This window comes from Chlorocebus sabaeus, chromosome 16 (genome assembly GCF_047675955.1).
Source record: "Chlorocebus sabaeus isolate Y175 chromosome 16, mChlSab1.0.hap1, whole genome shotgun sequence".
NCBI lineage: Eukaryota > Metazoa > Chordata > Mammalia > Primates > Cercopithecidae > Chlorocebus > Chlorocebus sabaeus.
In genome coordinates, this window is record NC_132919.1 from 47825985 (window position 1) to 47842376 (window position 16392).

General features: G+C 56.5%; 1 protein-coding gene and 1 long non-coding RNA gene across 23 annotated transcripts in view; one reads left to right on the forward strand and one right to left on the reverse strand.

Moving 5' to 3' along the window:
* Positions 1-4988: 4988 nt before the first annotated feature.
* The window catches only part of CACNA1G (calcium voltage-gated channel subunit alpha1 G), a 67075-nt gene continuing 55671 nt past the window's right edge, over positions 4989-16392 (reverse strand). For 6 of the 22 annotated variants that reach the window (XM_008011500.3, XM_008011497.3, XM_008011499.3 and 3 more), the window contains 9 exons: positions 15983-16092; positions 14801-14934; positions 14443-14513; positions 14246-14324; positions 14029-14150; positions 13353-13706; positions 8387-8555; positions 7934-8103; positions 4989-6438 (listed from right to left, as the gene is read on the reverse strand). In XM_008011500.3, coding sequence (XP_008009691.2) covers positions 5704-6438; positions 7934-8103; positions 8387-8555; positions 13353-13706; positions 14029-14150; positions 14246-14324; positions 14443-14513; positions 14801-14934; positions 15983-16092 — 1944 coding nt within the window. In that variant the 3' untranslated portion in view covers positions 4989-5703. Of the gene's footprint in view, positions 6439-7933; positions 8104-8386; positions 8556-10595; positions 10731-12543; positions 12688-13352; positions 13707-14028; positions 14151-14245; positions 14325-14442; positions 14514-14800; positions 14935-15982; positions 16093-16392 lie in introns of those variants that run through there. The other 16 variants (XR_012088820.1, XR_012088819.1, XR_012088818.1 and 13 more) reach the window with 6 other exon arrangements.
* LOC140708658 (uncharacterized) lies at positions 12699-14431 on the forward strand. The gene is made up of 3 exons (XR_012088821.1): positions 12699-13171; positions 13575-13711; positions 14250-14431. It is a non-coding gene; the product is annotated as an uncharacterized lncRNA (long non-coding RNA).

The following is a 16392-nucleotide window of genomic DNA, read 5'->3' on the forward strand; positions in this document are numbered from 1 at the left end:
GAGACACCCTACAGCCTGCCCAGGGCCACAGAGCTTATCCCGGCACAGGCAGGAGGTGCCCCACGTCTGCCTGCCGAGGAGGCTGTTTCTGCGCAGTCTCCTTGAGCGGGATGCACTTCCTGTATCTGTCTTCAAGGCTGCTTGGTGCACTCTCCTACCTACACCCTACCTCCCTTTCTGCTAGCGGCAAACTTCTTCAAGAGTTCATTCAAGTCCCCCACCCCTTCAAAGCCTTCCTTGGACCTCCCCAACCTAGTCCTGGGCTAGGAGGCTTCCTCCGCTTGTAATCACTGTCTTGCTTAGCTTGCCCGGAGGACTGTGGACACCTTGAGGATAGGGACTGAGGTTTGTTTATAACTGTATCCTCAGCACCCAGGACAGTGCCTGGAGAAGCTGGTCCTCAGGAAGTGTTGTTGACCGATTAAGCAAACACCTCATTTCCTAAGAAGGAGTCATAGGCAACAAGGCCACTGCGACATTAGGTACAGTCCCAGCAGTAGGCGCTGCCCACTTTGCTTTCGAGTGTTCAGAACCAAGATGGTTCTTGCTGGAAGGGCTCCCGAGAGAAGCAATAATGGCCTTGTGGGTTGGGCTGCAGCAGAGAAATGGACTAAACCTCTCCCAGCCTTCATGGCCCAAGCCCCATCCTCCCTCCCCAGCCGACTGCTGCTCCAGGCAGGACGGATGGAGCGTGTGCGGTGCCTCCCCCGCAGTGAGTGTCCCAGGGGAACCCGGCATCAGGGATTTCCTGGCAAGGAGATGGAAAGATAAAATAATTGCAAGGTACAGCTCAGAGCAGGCATGACAGCAGAGAGAAGAAAGCAGAACAGTGGGGGACGGGGAGACCCAGGCACAGGAAATGCTTCGAAGGGGGAAGAGGGAGGTTGGAACTCACAAGACAGAGGGGCAGGGTGTGGAATAGCAAAGCTTCCCCTCCAAGCACTGCCTGATTCCTTTTAGCCCCTTGTGGCTCCTTGGAGGCCTGGAGCACCCCCAAACCAGGCTGTAGCTCCCACGCCCCAGCCTGCCCCTTGTCCTCTCCCCTGAAGTGGGGTCTGCTTCCTCCAGACCCCAGCCTGGTGGTGACCCCACTGGCCCCACCCACGGCCCTCAGTGAGGCTGCCCCTCTGCCACCAACCTGCACTTGATCTGATTTGGCATGCAGGGGAGAGTGCTGGCTGCTGTGCCCGATTCTGGAGTTTTCAAAGCAAGAAGAATTAATTAGCTCTGTGGGCCACAGTCAGCAGATCCCACACCTGGAACCAAGGCTAAGACACGCAGTTTTAAAGTTCTTAGCAGAATCCCCTCTTGGGGCTTAGCTGGAGCAGCTGCCTCCTTGACCTGCCTTGCTGTGCCCTGGAGTGGGACTCCAGGCCACAACTCAACTTGCTTTGAGAGTTCCTTTCCTTCCTGGCAACCATGGTCCTGGATTAGCCCTGGGTCTCCTAGATTTAGGCAGGAGTCATTGAACACCGTGGGCTCAGCACTCAGGTGGCGGGGATTCCTGTTTGGGCTTCTCCATACACAAAGTCCTTCAATGGACCCTGCAAGCCTGCTTCCTTCTTCTGAGGTTATACAGAACACCTGTCCCTAGAAGGTGTCCATCAGTGTTGGTGCCCTCTCCCTGGCTTGGTCCCTCTGTAGGAGGGGCACCAGGTGCACCAGGTGAGGGTGCCCTGTGCCGCCACCTGGTGTCTGACGCCCTCATTGCACTGCTGTTGCCAGTCCCGCTCCACAGGCTGCTCAACTGGCCCAAGAAAAGAGAAAATAGGCCAAGGCGCACCAGGCTGTGGCAGGTGGGGACTAGGGTGGAGATAGGAGTGAAAGCTGTTTGGAAAGTGGGCGAGGTTTAGGTAGGTAGGGCAGGGCTAGAGGAGAGGAATAGAGAAGAGGGCGGGATGGGGAAGAGAACAGGTACCATGGGGTTCAAGGGCAGCGTTATGACGTGGAAGGGTGGTGCCTGGGAACCCAGAGTGATTGCAGAGCTACCCTTGGCCGGCTCTTGGACAAGCGTCTGGAGCTGAGGGATGCCTTCTCCAGTGACTGAACCCCTCTCGCCACCATTCCCTATGGCCAAAGGCTGGTGGCCCACCAGGTGGGAGGCTGGGGGCCTCTCTAAGCCTCTGAGTTTGCCATGCGGGGAACACGTGTGCCTATTTGTATGAATATGAATTGTGACTACTTTGGAAAAGCGCCCCCCAGCAAGTCATTTTTGAGCAGGATTCTTCCCATTGTGCCCCATTTCCTCTACACTGAGTAGAGACAGGAGTAGTGTGGGCTGGAGGTTGGCCAGACCTAGGGTCAAATCCCAGCTCTGCCATTTCCTGGCTGTGTGACCATGGGCAATTCACTTAACCTCTCTGAACCCCGCTGCCTCATGGAGAAATAGCAATCAAACTTCCGTGCTAGGGTGTTTTGAGGAGTGAGAGACTGCATATGAGCCTCAGATTTGTTTTTACCCCCAGCTCAGCTCACTCCTCTTCCCAGTCCCCACCCCCACACAGACCTTTTCCTGGAGTCTTGGGGGTGGAGGAAGCAGAAGCAGCCAAGCTTGAGGTGGGGGCCTACAGCCGCTGACACAATTTCTTCTGAACCCCAAAGGGGAAGGCTGAGGACAAAGGCGCCAGGGTAGATGTTCCTACTTCTAAAAGCCTGAAGCCCCTAACCAGTTCCATTCTGCCCCTGGAGTCCTCATCCAAGGCCTGCTGCCCCCACCAGCCACTCCCCACCCCAGCCTCCTTCAGTTTCTCTACCTTCTACCCCTACCCGCTACGTATCCCAGAGCAGCATCAAATAACCACCCAGACAAGCAGCATGAGGTTAGCAGTCTTGATATTATTATTAAGATCCAGCGGCAGCTGCTTTTCCACCTCAAAACCCTTTTAATGAGACACAACAGTTTCCATCATTGATAAAGATTTTACATCGTTGGGGGGAGAGGTCACAGTTCTCTCCCCGACTCCCCCAAAATACCCAATTTGACTCTGCTATTAATATTTCCACATCGCTATCCAGAGGCCCCCCTCCAGGCACTGCCCTCTTCCAGAGAAACCCTCCAGGCCACAGAGAGGGCTGCTGGCGAGGGAGTAGGTGAGTCTTTTTGTTTTCACCAGGCTGGTCCCTGCAGATCTCTACAAAGCAACCCAAAAGCATAGTAAGTTCACCCCAAATTCCTCGGTCCCTGCTGGGAAGAGGAAGCCAGGGAAGGGGGAACCCAGAAAGAAACAGGCATGCTAAGACTCAACCTAAGCAACTCTCCAGTACTCCAGTGCTGCTGGGGTGTGCAAGTGGTGGTGGTGGTGGGTGGGGGGTGCTGGAAGGGTGGGGGTGGGTAGGAGTCCAGCTCTCTGGCTTCACCTTGACCCAGAATCCTCTAACCACTAGAAGAATAAAAGATCCCAGAACCCCCTGCCCATATCCTCCAACCTCATTAGGGAATAGACAGCTACAGAATTCTACAAAAATATAAAAGCTTAGTCTGCAGATCCAGGTGACAGAACTCTAGGAATTTTGTATAGCTTTGCTTTTTTTTTTTAAATCTTAAATGGCAGCTCCTACAAGCGCTCCCTCTCCCCACCCAAAGAGGCCAGAGGAAAAAGTCTGACATTATTGCACACCCTAAAAGGATAAAACCAGGCATTGGCTTCAAGGACTGGTATCAGTTCTGTCCAAAAGAGCAATGAGGAAAGCTCTCACCCAGCTTAGAAAACACAAGGCTGGACAACGCCTCCAGGTCCGCTCGCCCGGCAGCCTGGTGCTCCCAGTTCCCAGCTGACCAGGTCAGACAGTGCGTGAACGAGCATTGCCAGTGAGGTTTCAAGAACCCAATCCACTCCTGGGGTTTGAAGGCCTTGGGGGCAAGGGGATAGGGCTGTTCAAGGGAGTGGGGTTGGGACAGATGTTTGGGAGTGGCTAGGTGACAGGCTGCCTGGACCCATGGTCGCCACCTCTTGGCACCAAGATTTCAGACAAGAGAATATTGTCTGCAGTAGCACCAGACAGGTGGCCTGGGCCACGCCACTCCCCCTCTTCCTGCCTGTCTGTCCCTGACCACCTTCAAACCTCCCTTCTCCACTGGCTCCCCCTGGGCAGGCAGCAGCAGCAGCACATGTAAACATCTTGAGCACTCCCTCATCACCGCCCAGGGGGCCAGCTCCCCACTCAGCAGCCTGCAGCCTGGCCTCCGACCCTACCACCTCCACCAGGAGGTTGCCTCTGGACGCCCAGCCCTGGACCCTCATCCTCAGGAAGGGCAGCCCAGTCCGTTTATATAGCTTAATTCCATCGCGGGCAGGTGGACGAGGTCCCCATCGGGCAGTGCCTGTAATGCCAGTCAGCTAAGCCCACCCCCAAGGGCAGGAGGCTGAAGTCCAGAAAGCTCAGGTCACGCATCCAGCCAGAAGTGTGGCAAATCTGTGCTGAAGCTTCAGGAAGGAAAACCCAGAAACACTTCCCCCCTCCCCCACCAACCCACAGATCCAGATCTGCAGCCTCTGAGGCAACCTCCCCCAGCCTCAGTCGGCCCCATTAAACCAAAACAGCTTCATTATGCCAATTTCCAGCTTTCAATGTGCGGCTGATAGCTGTCAGCAGAAATAAGAGTTAATCTGGAATTACTCCCATTCACTGAGCTGCCTAGCTAGAGGAAGCAGTAAAGCTTTGATAGCAGCAGAGGAGACCCTGCCTCCCCAGCCTGCACCAGGCGGAGGGGCTTCTCCTCTCCTTCACAGCTGGGGAGGGCAGGCTAGAGGTGCAGCCTTCCAGAGCAAAGGGTTCAGGTTCTCTCACTCTCAGACACACACACACTCACACTCATATACACACACACTCATATACACAAACACATACACACTCATACACAAAGAGGCAGCCCTGAAGCTTCCCTCCCCACCGCCCACTCCCCATCTCCAGGATCTCTCTCTCATCAGTGCCATCTGGACGTGCCTAACTCTCCATCCCTTTTGCTTTTACTCTGGACCGTGATTAGCTTTTTATTTAGGAAAATTACTTTATTTTATATATATATATATAGATATGTATGTAATGTATATATAAAAAGATTCCATTTCATTTGTAAAATCTCATTTTTTCTTTTTCTTTTTTTTTCCCTACAGAAAATGATGACGAGGTTAAAGGAGAAAATAAGTTACATTACAGTTTCCAAAATGGTTCTCGCTCTCCGCTGAAGATGGGCCACCGTTGGGGCTGCAATGCGCTCGCGGTCCCAGCTTGTGCTTTGCAAGAAGAGGGATTATAACTAGACTGTTATTTTAGGTTAAAATAGCCAAGAGACAGACGCCTTCGCCTCAAAAATATTCTGAGACACATAAAAGTAGAAGGAAACAAGTCTCTTCAGTCACAAAATGTCGTACATCCCGCATATACTAGATTCAATTAATTTAATAAAATAGAATATACATAGAGATTCTGCACAGACGTATTGCTTTCTCCCAACAGCTCCTGGTGTTGGGAACCTCAGCTGCACCGGGCCTCTCCTTCTGCCTGGAGCCAGAGTTGCCAGGGCTGCTGCTTTTAACTCTCTTTGGAAGTTCTGCTTGCAGGTACCCAGAGCCACTGAGGCAGGGAGGAGCGCCTCCGCCTCCTTGGTGTCTATATGGAACTTTTGTCAGGAATATAGCCCAGGAGGAGGAGCTAGGACTTGGCACCCAGTGGAGAAAGGTGAGTGGGAAAGTGGGGCAGGACTCAGGGGTCCAGGTCTGCTGGGTCAGAGGATAAACCGGAGAGACTCAGCACATCTTTCTTTGGGGAGGGCGAGGCAGCCATGCTGTCAGGGGGGCCGGAGGTCAAGGGATCCTTGGAGTCGCTGGACGGAGCCCTCCTCCGGAGGCAGACGCCAGGGCTGGGCGGGGGCCGAGGGCCTTGGCTCTCGGGGGGGTCTATGGAGATACTGGGCGGGCTGAGTTTTTTCTTGGGTCGGCTCCCAGGCCCCCCAAGAGGCTGGCCCCCAAGGTTAGAGGGGTCTGTGCCCAGGTGGGGTTGGGAGCCACTGTCCAGGCAGCTGACGGCGATAGAGTGTCTCCTCTGCTCATCCAGCCAGGACGTGGGCCGGCGCTGGCAGCTCTGGGCCTCCACGCTGTAGCACTTCTTCAGGTCCCGTGGGGATGGGGGCTCCTCCTGGCCGCCAGGGGGCAGGAGGTCTCCTGAAATCCAGCTCAGCTCCGTGTCCAACTCTAAGCTGCTTCTGGTCTCTGGAGGGCCCTTGTCCCAGTTGGGTTGTGGGCCTGGGCAAGGGGCTCGCGGGGGCATGTGCTTGGAGATGTTGCTGTGGCTGCGGGAGTGCTGCTGCGCCTGGGTGCTCGACTGGCCCCAGAAAGAGTAGGCCCGGGCCAGGGGCAGGGAGGGCCCACTCACCTCTGCCAGCAGGTCTTCCCGGCTGCCCAGGCCCTGAACGTCCAAGGAGTCAGTCCTTATTGCTGCCTATATGGGGGGCGGGGAGGGCTCAGCCCAGCAGTCTCCTCTCCAGCATGGACTAGCCCTCCTGTCAAGCTGGCTGTGCCCCCCGCCCACCACCACCATGCGCTGCAGGACCACCCTACACAGAGGTCCTGGTAGCCGCTCTTACTTGGAGATAGGGGTCATTGCAGCCTGACCTCTGTGGTCCACTATGTCTCCTCTCCCCCCACTAAACCCTGTCTTCCCTCCCCCATGCTCTGGTCTCCCCTCAGCCTGCAAGAATCGCTGTCTCTGCAGCCCCTGCCTCCTGGGCTATGATAGAGAAGCCAGGCCATCTCTGCTTACTGAGCTGGCTCCTTCACGCCTCCCCGCCTCTGCATAGACTTCCCCTTTGGCTCTGTATACCCTTCCAGATTGGCAAGAATCCCTCGATTTTACAGACTCAGGTTCTCTGTGACACAGTGTGTGACAGTCTCCATCCCCAAGTAAAACCGACCCCTTCCTCTTCTGTGTCCCTGCTGCCCCCAACACATGGGTGTCTGGTAGCTGTGAGCTGAGGCTACAATGATCTGATGGCAGGTATGTCTCCACTATTAGACTGTGAGCTTCAGGCGGCAGGGGCTGTGTCCCCAGTGCCTGGCACACAGAGGCTGCTTAGTGACTATTTACAGAATGAATAAGGACTGTGCCTGCTGCCCCAAGCATATGAGATTGAGATTCTCATGTGTCCATCCTCATGCCTTAGGACACACACACGGCATGGACTGTGACCTTATGCAGGTGGGCTCTGGGGCCGGGCGTGGTGGCTCACGCCTGTAATCCCAGCACTTTGGGAGGCCAAGGCGGGCAGATCACCTGAGGTTGGGAGTTCGAGACCAGCCTGACCAGCATGGAGAAACCCCGTCTCTACTAAAAACACAAAATTATCCAGGCATGGTGGTGCATGCCTGTAATCCCAGCTACTCGGGAGGCTGACGCAGGAGAATCGCTTGAACCCGGGAGATGGAGGTTGCAGGGAACCGAGATCGTGCCATTGCACTCCAGCCTGAGCAACAAAAGCAAAACTCAAAAATACGAAACAAAACAAAACAAAAGAATGTGGGCTCTGGAAGTTGGGCCCCAGACTTGGCCAAAAGTGAAGACACTTAAAACCTGCCTTGTGCCCCATAGCTCAGCCCAAAGTGTGGAGAAGAATTGGGAGGCAGCTCTGGTTGGTGAGGAAGGAAAGCCCAGAGACTTGGGTTCTACCTCCGACCAGATAGGCGTGACCCTGGGCAAGCACTACCCCTTCTGGTCTCCAGGTCTCCTCAGTGGAACAAGGAACCAGGTGCAAATTTCAAGAAGGCACACACCACTTCTGCTTTGCCCAGTATTGTGTCCCTGGTATCTGCAACTGAGCCTGGCACATCACTGGCACACAATAAATGTTTGCTGGAAGAATGAAAGTGTCAACCCGGGTCATCACCAGCAGCAGAGGGTCCAGCCCCAGGCCTGTGCCTGCCTTTCCACACCTGCTCACCTGGCGCCTGAGTGGCCTTTGAGCCAAAGGAGAGCGTCCTGGTGGGGGCAGTTTGGGGATGGTGCCCCAGGTTGGGGTGCTGTAGGGCTGAAGCAGATGAGGTGCATCTTTGGGAAGCTGCAGGATGTAGCTGGTGTCTGCTGGCTGGGAGTGAACGGACAAGACGGAGCCTGTGGAGGGAGGGAAGCAGGAGAGGGGTGGGGGGAAAGAATGGAGCTGGAGGGTTCTAGGGAGCAGGTTCCCTCCTGAGCCCTCCCTTCCACTCTCTCCCTCTCATCAGGGCCTCTACCCTTACCCCCTGGACTGAAAGCCATTCCCCCAGGCTGGAGGCTCCCCTAAGGTCAGAGAGACCTCTTTGGCTGCCTCAGTTCCCCATCCCCTCAGATCAGTACTGGCTTAGGCCAGGACGGAATCTCCCGTGTGAGCCAAATTGACTTTCTCCAGCCCTGGTACCTGACTGAGCTTTGGGGAGCCCCCAGCCCCTGTGTCCCAGGGGCCCCTCGGCAATGCTCCCGTGCCGACACATGTAGCTGTCATTGGGCAGAGAGTGCGTTCGGCTGACCCCAGACTTCCGCACGGTCAGTAAGTCTGGTCCTGGCAGCTCCGTGGGGTGGGGCTGTACCTGCAAAAGGAACAGGGGAGGGAGGTGGAGGAAGAGGGTATGTCTGGCTTTGGTAACTGAGGCAGAGCTGACAATAGAAAGCAGCCGCGCCCCCCTGCCCAGCCCTCACCCCCGTACCCTCCCAGGACAAGGTAGAGATGGGCATGAGCGTGGCTGGGGAGAGGGGCAGACACATGGATGAGGCCTCCACACGCGGGGAGGAAGCAGGTAAGAGGGGGTCTGGGCAGCCGGGAGAGTCTGCAGGCCCTGCATCCCACCCCCTGCAAAACTGTACACATTGCATCACCTTTAAGCTCCCACTGTGGTGGTGGAGGGGTGAGGAGGTATCCAGAGAAGGGAGGGCAGCCCCCAGCCCCTAGCCCTGCAGGTGGCTCACGAGCTCATTCTAAAGGCTCCATTTCGAGGCTCTGAAGGGAGTTCCGGTGTCCACAGGGACGGGCTGGAGCCCTGACCCAGAGCAGCTCAGGGGAGGATTAAAAGCTAACAGCAGGCCAGGCACAGTGGCTGGTGGCTCATGCCTGTAATCCCAGCACTTTGGGAGGTCAAGATGGGCAGATCACTTGAGCTCAGGAGTTTGAGACCAGCCTGGGCAACATGGCAAAACCCCATTTCCAAAAAAAAAAAAAATTAGCTGGATATGGTGACGCGGCACCCGTAATCCCAGCTACTCTGGAGGCTGAGGTGGGAGGATTGCTTGAGCCCGGGAGGTCAAAGCTGCAGTGAGCTGGGATCTTATCTCTGCACTCCAGCCTAGGCAACAGAGTGAGACCCTGTCTCAAAAAAAAGAAAAAAAAGCCAACAGCAGCCCCCACAACCCTGCGCTGTCAGCGGAGGTGATGGGGAGGGGACCCTCCCAAGGAGCAGGGACCAGGCAGCTCAGGAGAGCTTGCAGGTTGCAGGCTGTTCATCCAATTCTTACAGCAGCCCCAGGTCCCAGCATAGGGCCTGGGTTGGGTTCAGGTGGGTTGAATGGCAGATGACCACCAGAGGCGTATCACAGCTGGCTCCCGGACCTCCACTTTAACCAATGACTCTGGCAGGTGGGGGTGGAGGCCACATTCAGCTGCTCCCTTAGTGGACAGACTCGGGATGGGAGTGGGGTTGTTGCTCTGTTTCAGAGAAGGGAGGTACTCAGCCTTGGACTCCAGCATGAGGGACCCTAGGTTTGTTCTCAGGAGGTTTCTCCATCACCCTGTGGTCCCCTTGCCCCTGAACACTTTCACCCCTTGTTCTCAGGGAGGCTGTAGGAGTCCTGTCCCCATGCAGGCCCAGCCAGTTAAATAGCCCCAGCAGGTCTGAGGATGGCTAAGTTGGAGGACAATCTTATTTTGCTTCCCCTCTCAGCCCCAGGCTCCACTCTGCCAGCCACCCAAGACCCCTAGGGACACCCCAGCTGGTCCAGTCCCTCAGCTGGGCCCTCCTCCGACAACAGGAGGGGAACGGTCGGTGGGTCGGGAGGAGAGGGCTGCTCGCAGTCAGAAAGGACTGGAGCTGGAGAAGGGAAAGGGTAGGGAGGTTGTCAGAGCACAGAGAAGCCCCTCCCACCCCAGTGAGTTTGGTGAAGACACAGGGACACACAGGGACAGTGACGGAGGAGACAGGAACAGCGCCCCAGGTGAAGAAGGGCATGGCAGTGGTAGCAGAGATGCGGCTCTCACCCACCACATGGTGTGAAGGTCTCATATTGTGGGGGTGGGGTGGGGAGGAGGCGGGCAGGGACAGGGAGGGCTGGCTTGCACAGGGCTCCAAATGCATCGACTGACTCTGATGACACCTGTTCTGGGCCGTGTCACTCCTGGATTCACTTTTTCATAATGGCTGCCCCTATAGCCTTCAGGGCAAGGCCCCAATTTAATCTTCTCTAATCTCTTTGTCCCCTCTTCAGGTGCCCCACTGAGGGCCTGACAGTTGATGCCTCTGGGTGGAACCTGGCAGCAAACTGAGAGGAGGCAGCCAGGACCCTCCCTGGGCCGATCTGGAGCCCTGCAGCCAGCCCAGCCCCGGGGGTGGCCGGGAGCAGTGAGGGCAGTGTGTATGTACATTGCTCTCCGGGGCACTAAGTAAGAGTGTGTGCATGTCATCAGGCAAAGAGTCATCCGTCAGAGCTAGAGAGCAGGACGGTTCAGACACAATCTCTGACGTCAGAGACAGAGCCTCCATCTCAGCTAGAGGGATCTAGACAGGGAGAGAGATGATCAGGCATGAGAAACCAGGACAGCGCACACGCGCGTGCACACACACGCGCTCTCTCTCAGTCCCCACTTCCCCCTTTTCACGAAGCATGGGGCGGGGTGGGGGGAAGGCATCCCTTCTCTCTCCCCACCCTCTCCCCAAACAAGCTGACAATGCCTCCCCGCACCCACTTCAACCCCCTGCTCTGATCAGAGAGGCTGCGGCAGGCACTGAAGAGCCAGAGCAAACACTGACAAAGCGAGGAGATACAGAAACGCATTCTAAAGATACCCCAGGAGCCTTCCCAGCCCCTCCCACACCACCACCACCCAGGGAGGGAGCGGGAGGACCGAGGGCTTTCGACTCTCAAAAAGATAATACCAAAAAAAAAATGAAGAAAGGCCAGCAAAGCACTGTCTCTCCTATCGGCACAGACAGAGCGGCATGGGGGGCGCCGGGGACAATGCCGCCAATCTGACGGCTGTTTTCTGCCTATTCTCTCGGCTTCCAACAGCCTGGCAGGACTTGGCCTGCCCCCAGATTCTGGCTTCTCCCCTCGTGGGCCCTCCTCCGCCTGCCTGCAGCCTGCCCGCCCTCTCCAACTTGGGCTCTGGGAGGTGCTCTCATCCCATTGGCCTGAAGTGGGCACACTCCAGTGGGCTGCCACACCATCTGGTTGGCTCACCTGGGACCCAGGGGGTGCCCCAGTGCCCACAGGATGCTAGGGGACAGTTGGGCCATCCCTCCCGGAGCCCCATCACCTTCCCATCATGTCCTCTTCTCCCACAACCTTTCCCTGTGAGCCTCTTTCAGGAAGGGGAGGCCTCGGAAAGGGACTCACTTTCCCACGATCATTCTAGGTCATTGCCAGATCCCAACAAGAGGCAAGATCCCTTCCCACGTGAGGATCACTGTCCATTTTTTTTGGATCAGGCTAAAGGCCTCGTAAGAACCTGCCTGCCCGCCACCCAAAAGGGCCTCTGGAGGACTCGGCTTTTCTATCTCCAACTGACACCTGTCTCCACTCCAGGTCTGCAGCTTCTCACCTAGGTGGAGGGAGGGTGGGGCCCTCTGTCACGTGGTAGTGAGTGGTGGTGGGGGATCAAGGGGAGGAGAGGAGGGCAGGAGCAGCCCAGAAAGCAGAAGACCTGGAATTAGATGAGACTGGGGGAGAGGGCCCCATGGTGCTGTGGGAAGGGGCTGGACTTGGGCAGGAAAGCAAGTCCTATTTCACACCAAGTTCTCAAAATCCACTCCCAGCTGGAGCCTTCTATCTCTCCCAGGACAGAAATCAGTGGCTCCTGACAGCACTCACCACGCCCAGTGGGCTCCACGGCTCAAAAAGCCACCAAACCGAGGACTGGCAAGTGTGTGCTGGACACAAGCGGATAGACAGACTGCAGCTTGGCAGCAGGCTCCCTGGCCACCTACACTGTCTCCGGAAGCCCTCCTCCCTGGATCTACCTCCTTCCCTCCACCCCCTAAGGTCCCACTGCTAACTTATCTTCTGCCGTATCCCCCCTTTTCTCTTCCAGATTCTTACAAATCCCCTGTCCCCTCCCCCAAGCTCCTCCTCCACACACCCTTCTCATCAGAGGGGCAATCTCAGTAGCCCTGCCTTCCAGCTCTTTTCTGGAGGTGATCTCAGCCTAGAAGAAGCCCCGACTGTCTCTTGCACTCAACTGAGGCCCTGAGGCTGCACTTTCTACAGATACCCAGTGGGCAGGGAACACCCTCAGCTTCCCCAGAAGCATGGCACAGCGTGACACAGCCCGGCGCGGTCAGGGGAGCGGGCACAGCACAGGGGCACAGTAACCTGTGGGTCGGAGCCGCCCAGGCTGGGGGCAGAAGGGAAGGCAGAGGGCTGGCCACCTGGGCCTGCCAGCTCGTCCATCAGCTTCAGCTCCCACTCCAGGGAGCCCTGGATCAGCAGGGATATGGTGTCAAACAGCTGCCTGTCCTGGGGAGCCAGCCCGTAAGGGGAGCCGGAGAAGCAGGGGAGCAAGGGTCAGAGGGCAGTGATGGGAAGTGTCGTGGAAGAAGATTGACGAGAGACACAGAGGGAGAAAGAGGTGAAACCCAGACAACACACATGCACATGCGCGCGCACACACACAGCAACAAAGAGACAGAGGAGGGGGTGGGGAAGAGGGAAGGTGGGAGGAGGAAGGAAAGATGGGAGATAGAAGATGAGTAGAGCCCACGTTGGTGGGGGGAGAGAGAGAGAGGTAAAGAGAAGATAAAAGGATGGAGAGATGGAAGAGAATCAGGCAGGTTAAAGGGTGGGTAGGAAAGAGATTTGGCAGTTGGGCAAGGGTAAGAAAGAAACAGGAAGGAAACAGAAAACTTAGCCTTGAACCTATGAGTCAGGAAGGGAAGGCCAGACCAGGCTGGAGGAGCAGGGCATGGCTAAGCTGGCCTGTCTGCCCGGGTAGCCCTGTGGGGTGAGTGTGGGCAGCCATCCCTGGGGAGGGGCGGTGACTGCTCGCTCAGTATCCAGGAGGGAGGGCAGGAGGCTCCAGGAGGAGCCCTAGGGTTTGTGTGCTGCCTGCTTGGCTCCCACCCGCCACCCTCCATACCCTTCTGCCCCAGCTCCTCTCATGGCCAGGGTGGGTGTCTGCTCACCGTGGGGTGCTCCAGGGAAAAGTGGGAGGCTGATCTCGCATGGGCCGCTGGGTGCAGGGCCCCAGGCTTGGGGCTGTCGGGGCTGTCGGGGCCCTCGACCCCAGGCCAGAGGAAGGGGCTGCCCAGCGGCGAGTGGGGCTGGGGGCTGAGGGTCTTCATCTCCAGCTCCAGCTCAGCCTCCAGCTCAGCCTCCTCCTTGGCCTCCTTGTTGCTCTCCTCCAGGTGCTTCATCAGCACAGCGATCACCACGTTGACCAGCACGAACTGGGCCGTCAGCACGAAGGACACAAAGTAGATGGGCGAGATGACCGTGTTGTAGCAGGTGGACTCCTGGTCACAGTCCCGGAGGGTGTCCTGAGGTGGGAGGAATAGAGGGGTGAGGCTGGGGAGGACAGTGGTTGGAGCTGTTGTGGAAAATCAGGTCACTGGTGTCACAGAGCATTGGAGGAGGGGAAGGAAGGGAAGGAGGGAGTGTTTGGGGGGCAGAGGAGCGTTAGATGCTGCCTGGGGAAGTGTGAGTCAGAGCATGTTCCTGGGAGAGGGAGTTCCAGAGTGTTCTAGCACAGGGGAGAGAAGGTCACATGCTTTTATTTGTGGCCAATTCATCTTCCCAAGGAATCCTAGCTCAGGAAGTGGGGCTGCCTCCCTGGAGCCTGGGCCAACCCTGGGCCCTTACCTTCATAATGCCATTCCAGTTGTCACCTGTGGAGACTCGGAAGAGGGTTAGGAAGGCCATGCCAAAGTTTCGAAAGGTGGCATGCCGGCCCAGGCCCTCACAGGGGTGTGTCTCGTCACACTCTGGGGGAGGAGGGAAAGGGGGAGAGGCCCATGTTAGTCCAGGAGCCCCCTGGTCTCCAGTCCTGGCTCCTCCATCCTCCCCTACTCCAACTCACCCAGGTCTCCAAAGAGCTCCACGCCCAGAGCTGCAAAGATGAAAAACAACAACATGAAGAGAAGTCCCAGGTTCCCCACCTGGAAAAGAGAAGAAGAAATAGAAACGATGCCGCTGGGTCTCCCAGTCAGCTTCTCTGAGCCCCTGCCCTCTGGAAAGCACCTCCCCCTCCCCAGAGGCCCCCCACTTTCCGGCTACCTGGGGCAGGGCCTGCATCACCGTGTCCAGCAGCGCCCGCATGCCCACAGCCATCTTCAGCAGCTTCAGCACTGCAGAACAGGACAACGTCATGAGCTGGCCCCTTTGGGTCCCTGGCCAGACAGCTGGCAGAGTCAGGGCCAGGGTTGGGCTGGGGCTGCTGGGATGGCCGTCCCCGGGCCAGCTAGGTTGCATCCCCACCCTCAGCCCTGTCCCCAGCCTCCCTTGGCAGAGGCTGGGAGAAAGACCCCTGGGAACCCACAGCCACCCAGGCCTTGGCGAGCCACAAAGCCGACCCTTGCTCTGTCTCCCTAGGCTGGTCACCCTGGGAGGGTAGGTGCGTGGGCTGGGCACCAACCTCGGGCAATGCGCAGTACCCTCATGATGCGGATGATGGTGGGGTTGATGGGCAGTGAGGCGTTGACCTCGATTTCCTCCAGTGTGATGCCCATGATGGACAGCAGCACAATGGCCAGGTCCAGCTGGTTCCACCTGGAAAGCCCAGAACACAGCTCCCTGAGTGGGGGGAGGGGTTCCTGGAGGAGGGGGCAGTTGTGGCACGGAAACACAGGGCTGGAAAGAAAGGCAGACATCAGCGGGTCCAGCCTCCCTTCCCACAGAGAAGAGGCGTGGCTTATCTAAGGCCACACAGACAATTGGTGGCATGAGTAGGACTAGGACTTTAGCTCAAAAGCCTCTGCTTTTCATTTGTATTCATTTTTTTTAAATTTAGCACTTACATGGTGTTTACTATGCGCCAGGCACTTTTAAGGGCTTTACAAATAGGAACTCACACCTGCAGTCCCAGCACTTTGGGAGGCTGAGGTGGGACAATCACTTGAGCTCAGGAGTTCGAGAACAGCCTGGGCAACATGCTGAGACCCTGTCTCGACTAAAAATAAAAATAAAAAATAATCAGCTGAGTGTGGCAGTGGGTGCCTGTAGTCCCAGCTACTTGGGAGACCGAGGTGAAAGGACAGCTTGAGCTCAGGAGGTCAAGGCTGCTGTGAGCCATGACTGAATTGCTACACTCCAGCCTGGGCGTCAGAGCAAGACTCTGTCTCCAAAAACAAACAAACAAACAGACACCAACCTCAAAACCAAATAGGAATTCATAATCTCACAGCTCTATGATGTGGACACTATTATTTTCTCTCATTTTACAAATGAGGAAACTGAGGCACAGAGAGGTTAAGTAACTTACCCAAGGCCACCAGCTACTAAGCGGTGAGACCAGGATTCAAATCCGGTTCAGGCAGTCTGGCTCCAGGCTCTGTGCTCTTAAGTCCCAGGCTAGGTCACACTGATTTCTAGCTGCCAGCATCCCCCAGGCCCTGTCTTGTCAAATTCTTTCCATGCCTTCCCATCTCCTGGTCCTGGATGGTCCCTAGTCCCCTATATCAGCCACAGGGTGGGGGCTGAACCTCAGGAATTAAGAAAGGTCTTTAGACACTAGGTCTTCCTGGATATTTCCCCAAGAGACTCATCCCTTTCTATCTCTATGCAAGTCCCCGAGACCCCCCCCGCCCTTCTCCATTACCTGTCCTGGAAGAACCGACGGAAACCAAAGGCCACAAGTTTGAAAACTGACTCCAAAACAAAGATGACAGTGAAGATGTAGTTGCAGATCTTCAGAGCTTCATCCAGAATCTGGCAGGGATGGGGGCAAGATGCAGGGTCCCTTAAGGCCCAGGCCCCAGCCCCTCCATCATCCTGCCCAAGTCTGAGAGGCAGAGGGACTCTAAGGAGACCTGTCTTCTCTGTTCCCGCCATGATGGCTGGCCATTAGCCACCACCCCAGAAGGGACTAGGGTACTTGTTCACATGAATGAATCAACCTTATGCTAAAGGATCTTTCTCCTTGGGAAATGGTGAGGAGATCACATGAGAATGTGCTAGATGACACAGTGTGCCAGGACTGGAAGGGGCCTTGTGCATTACAAATTCAAC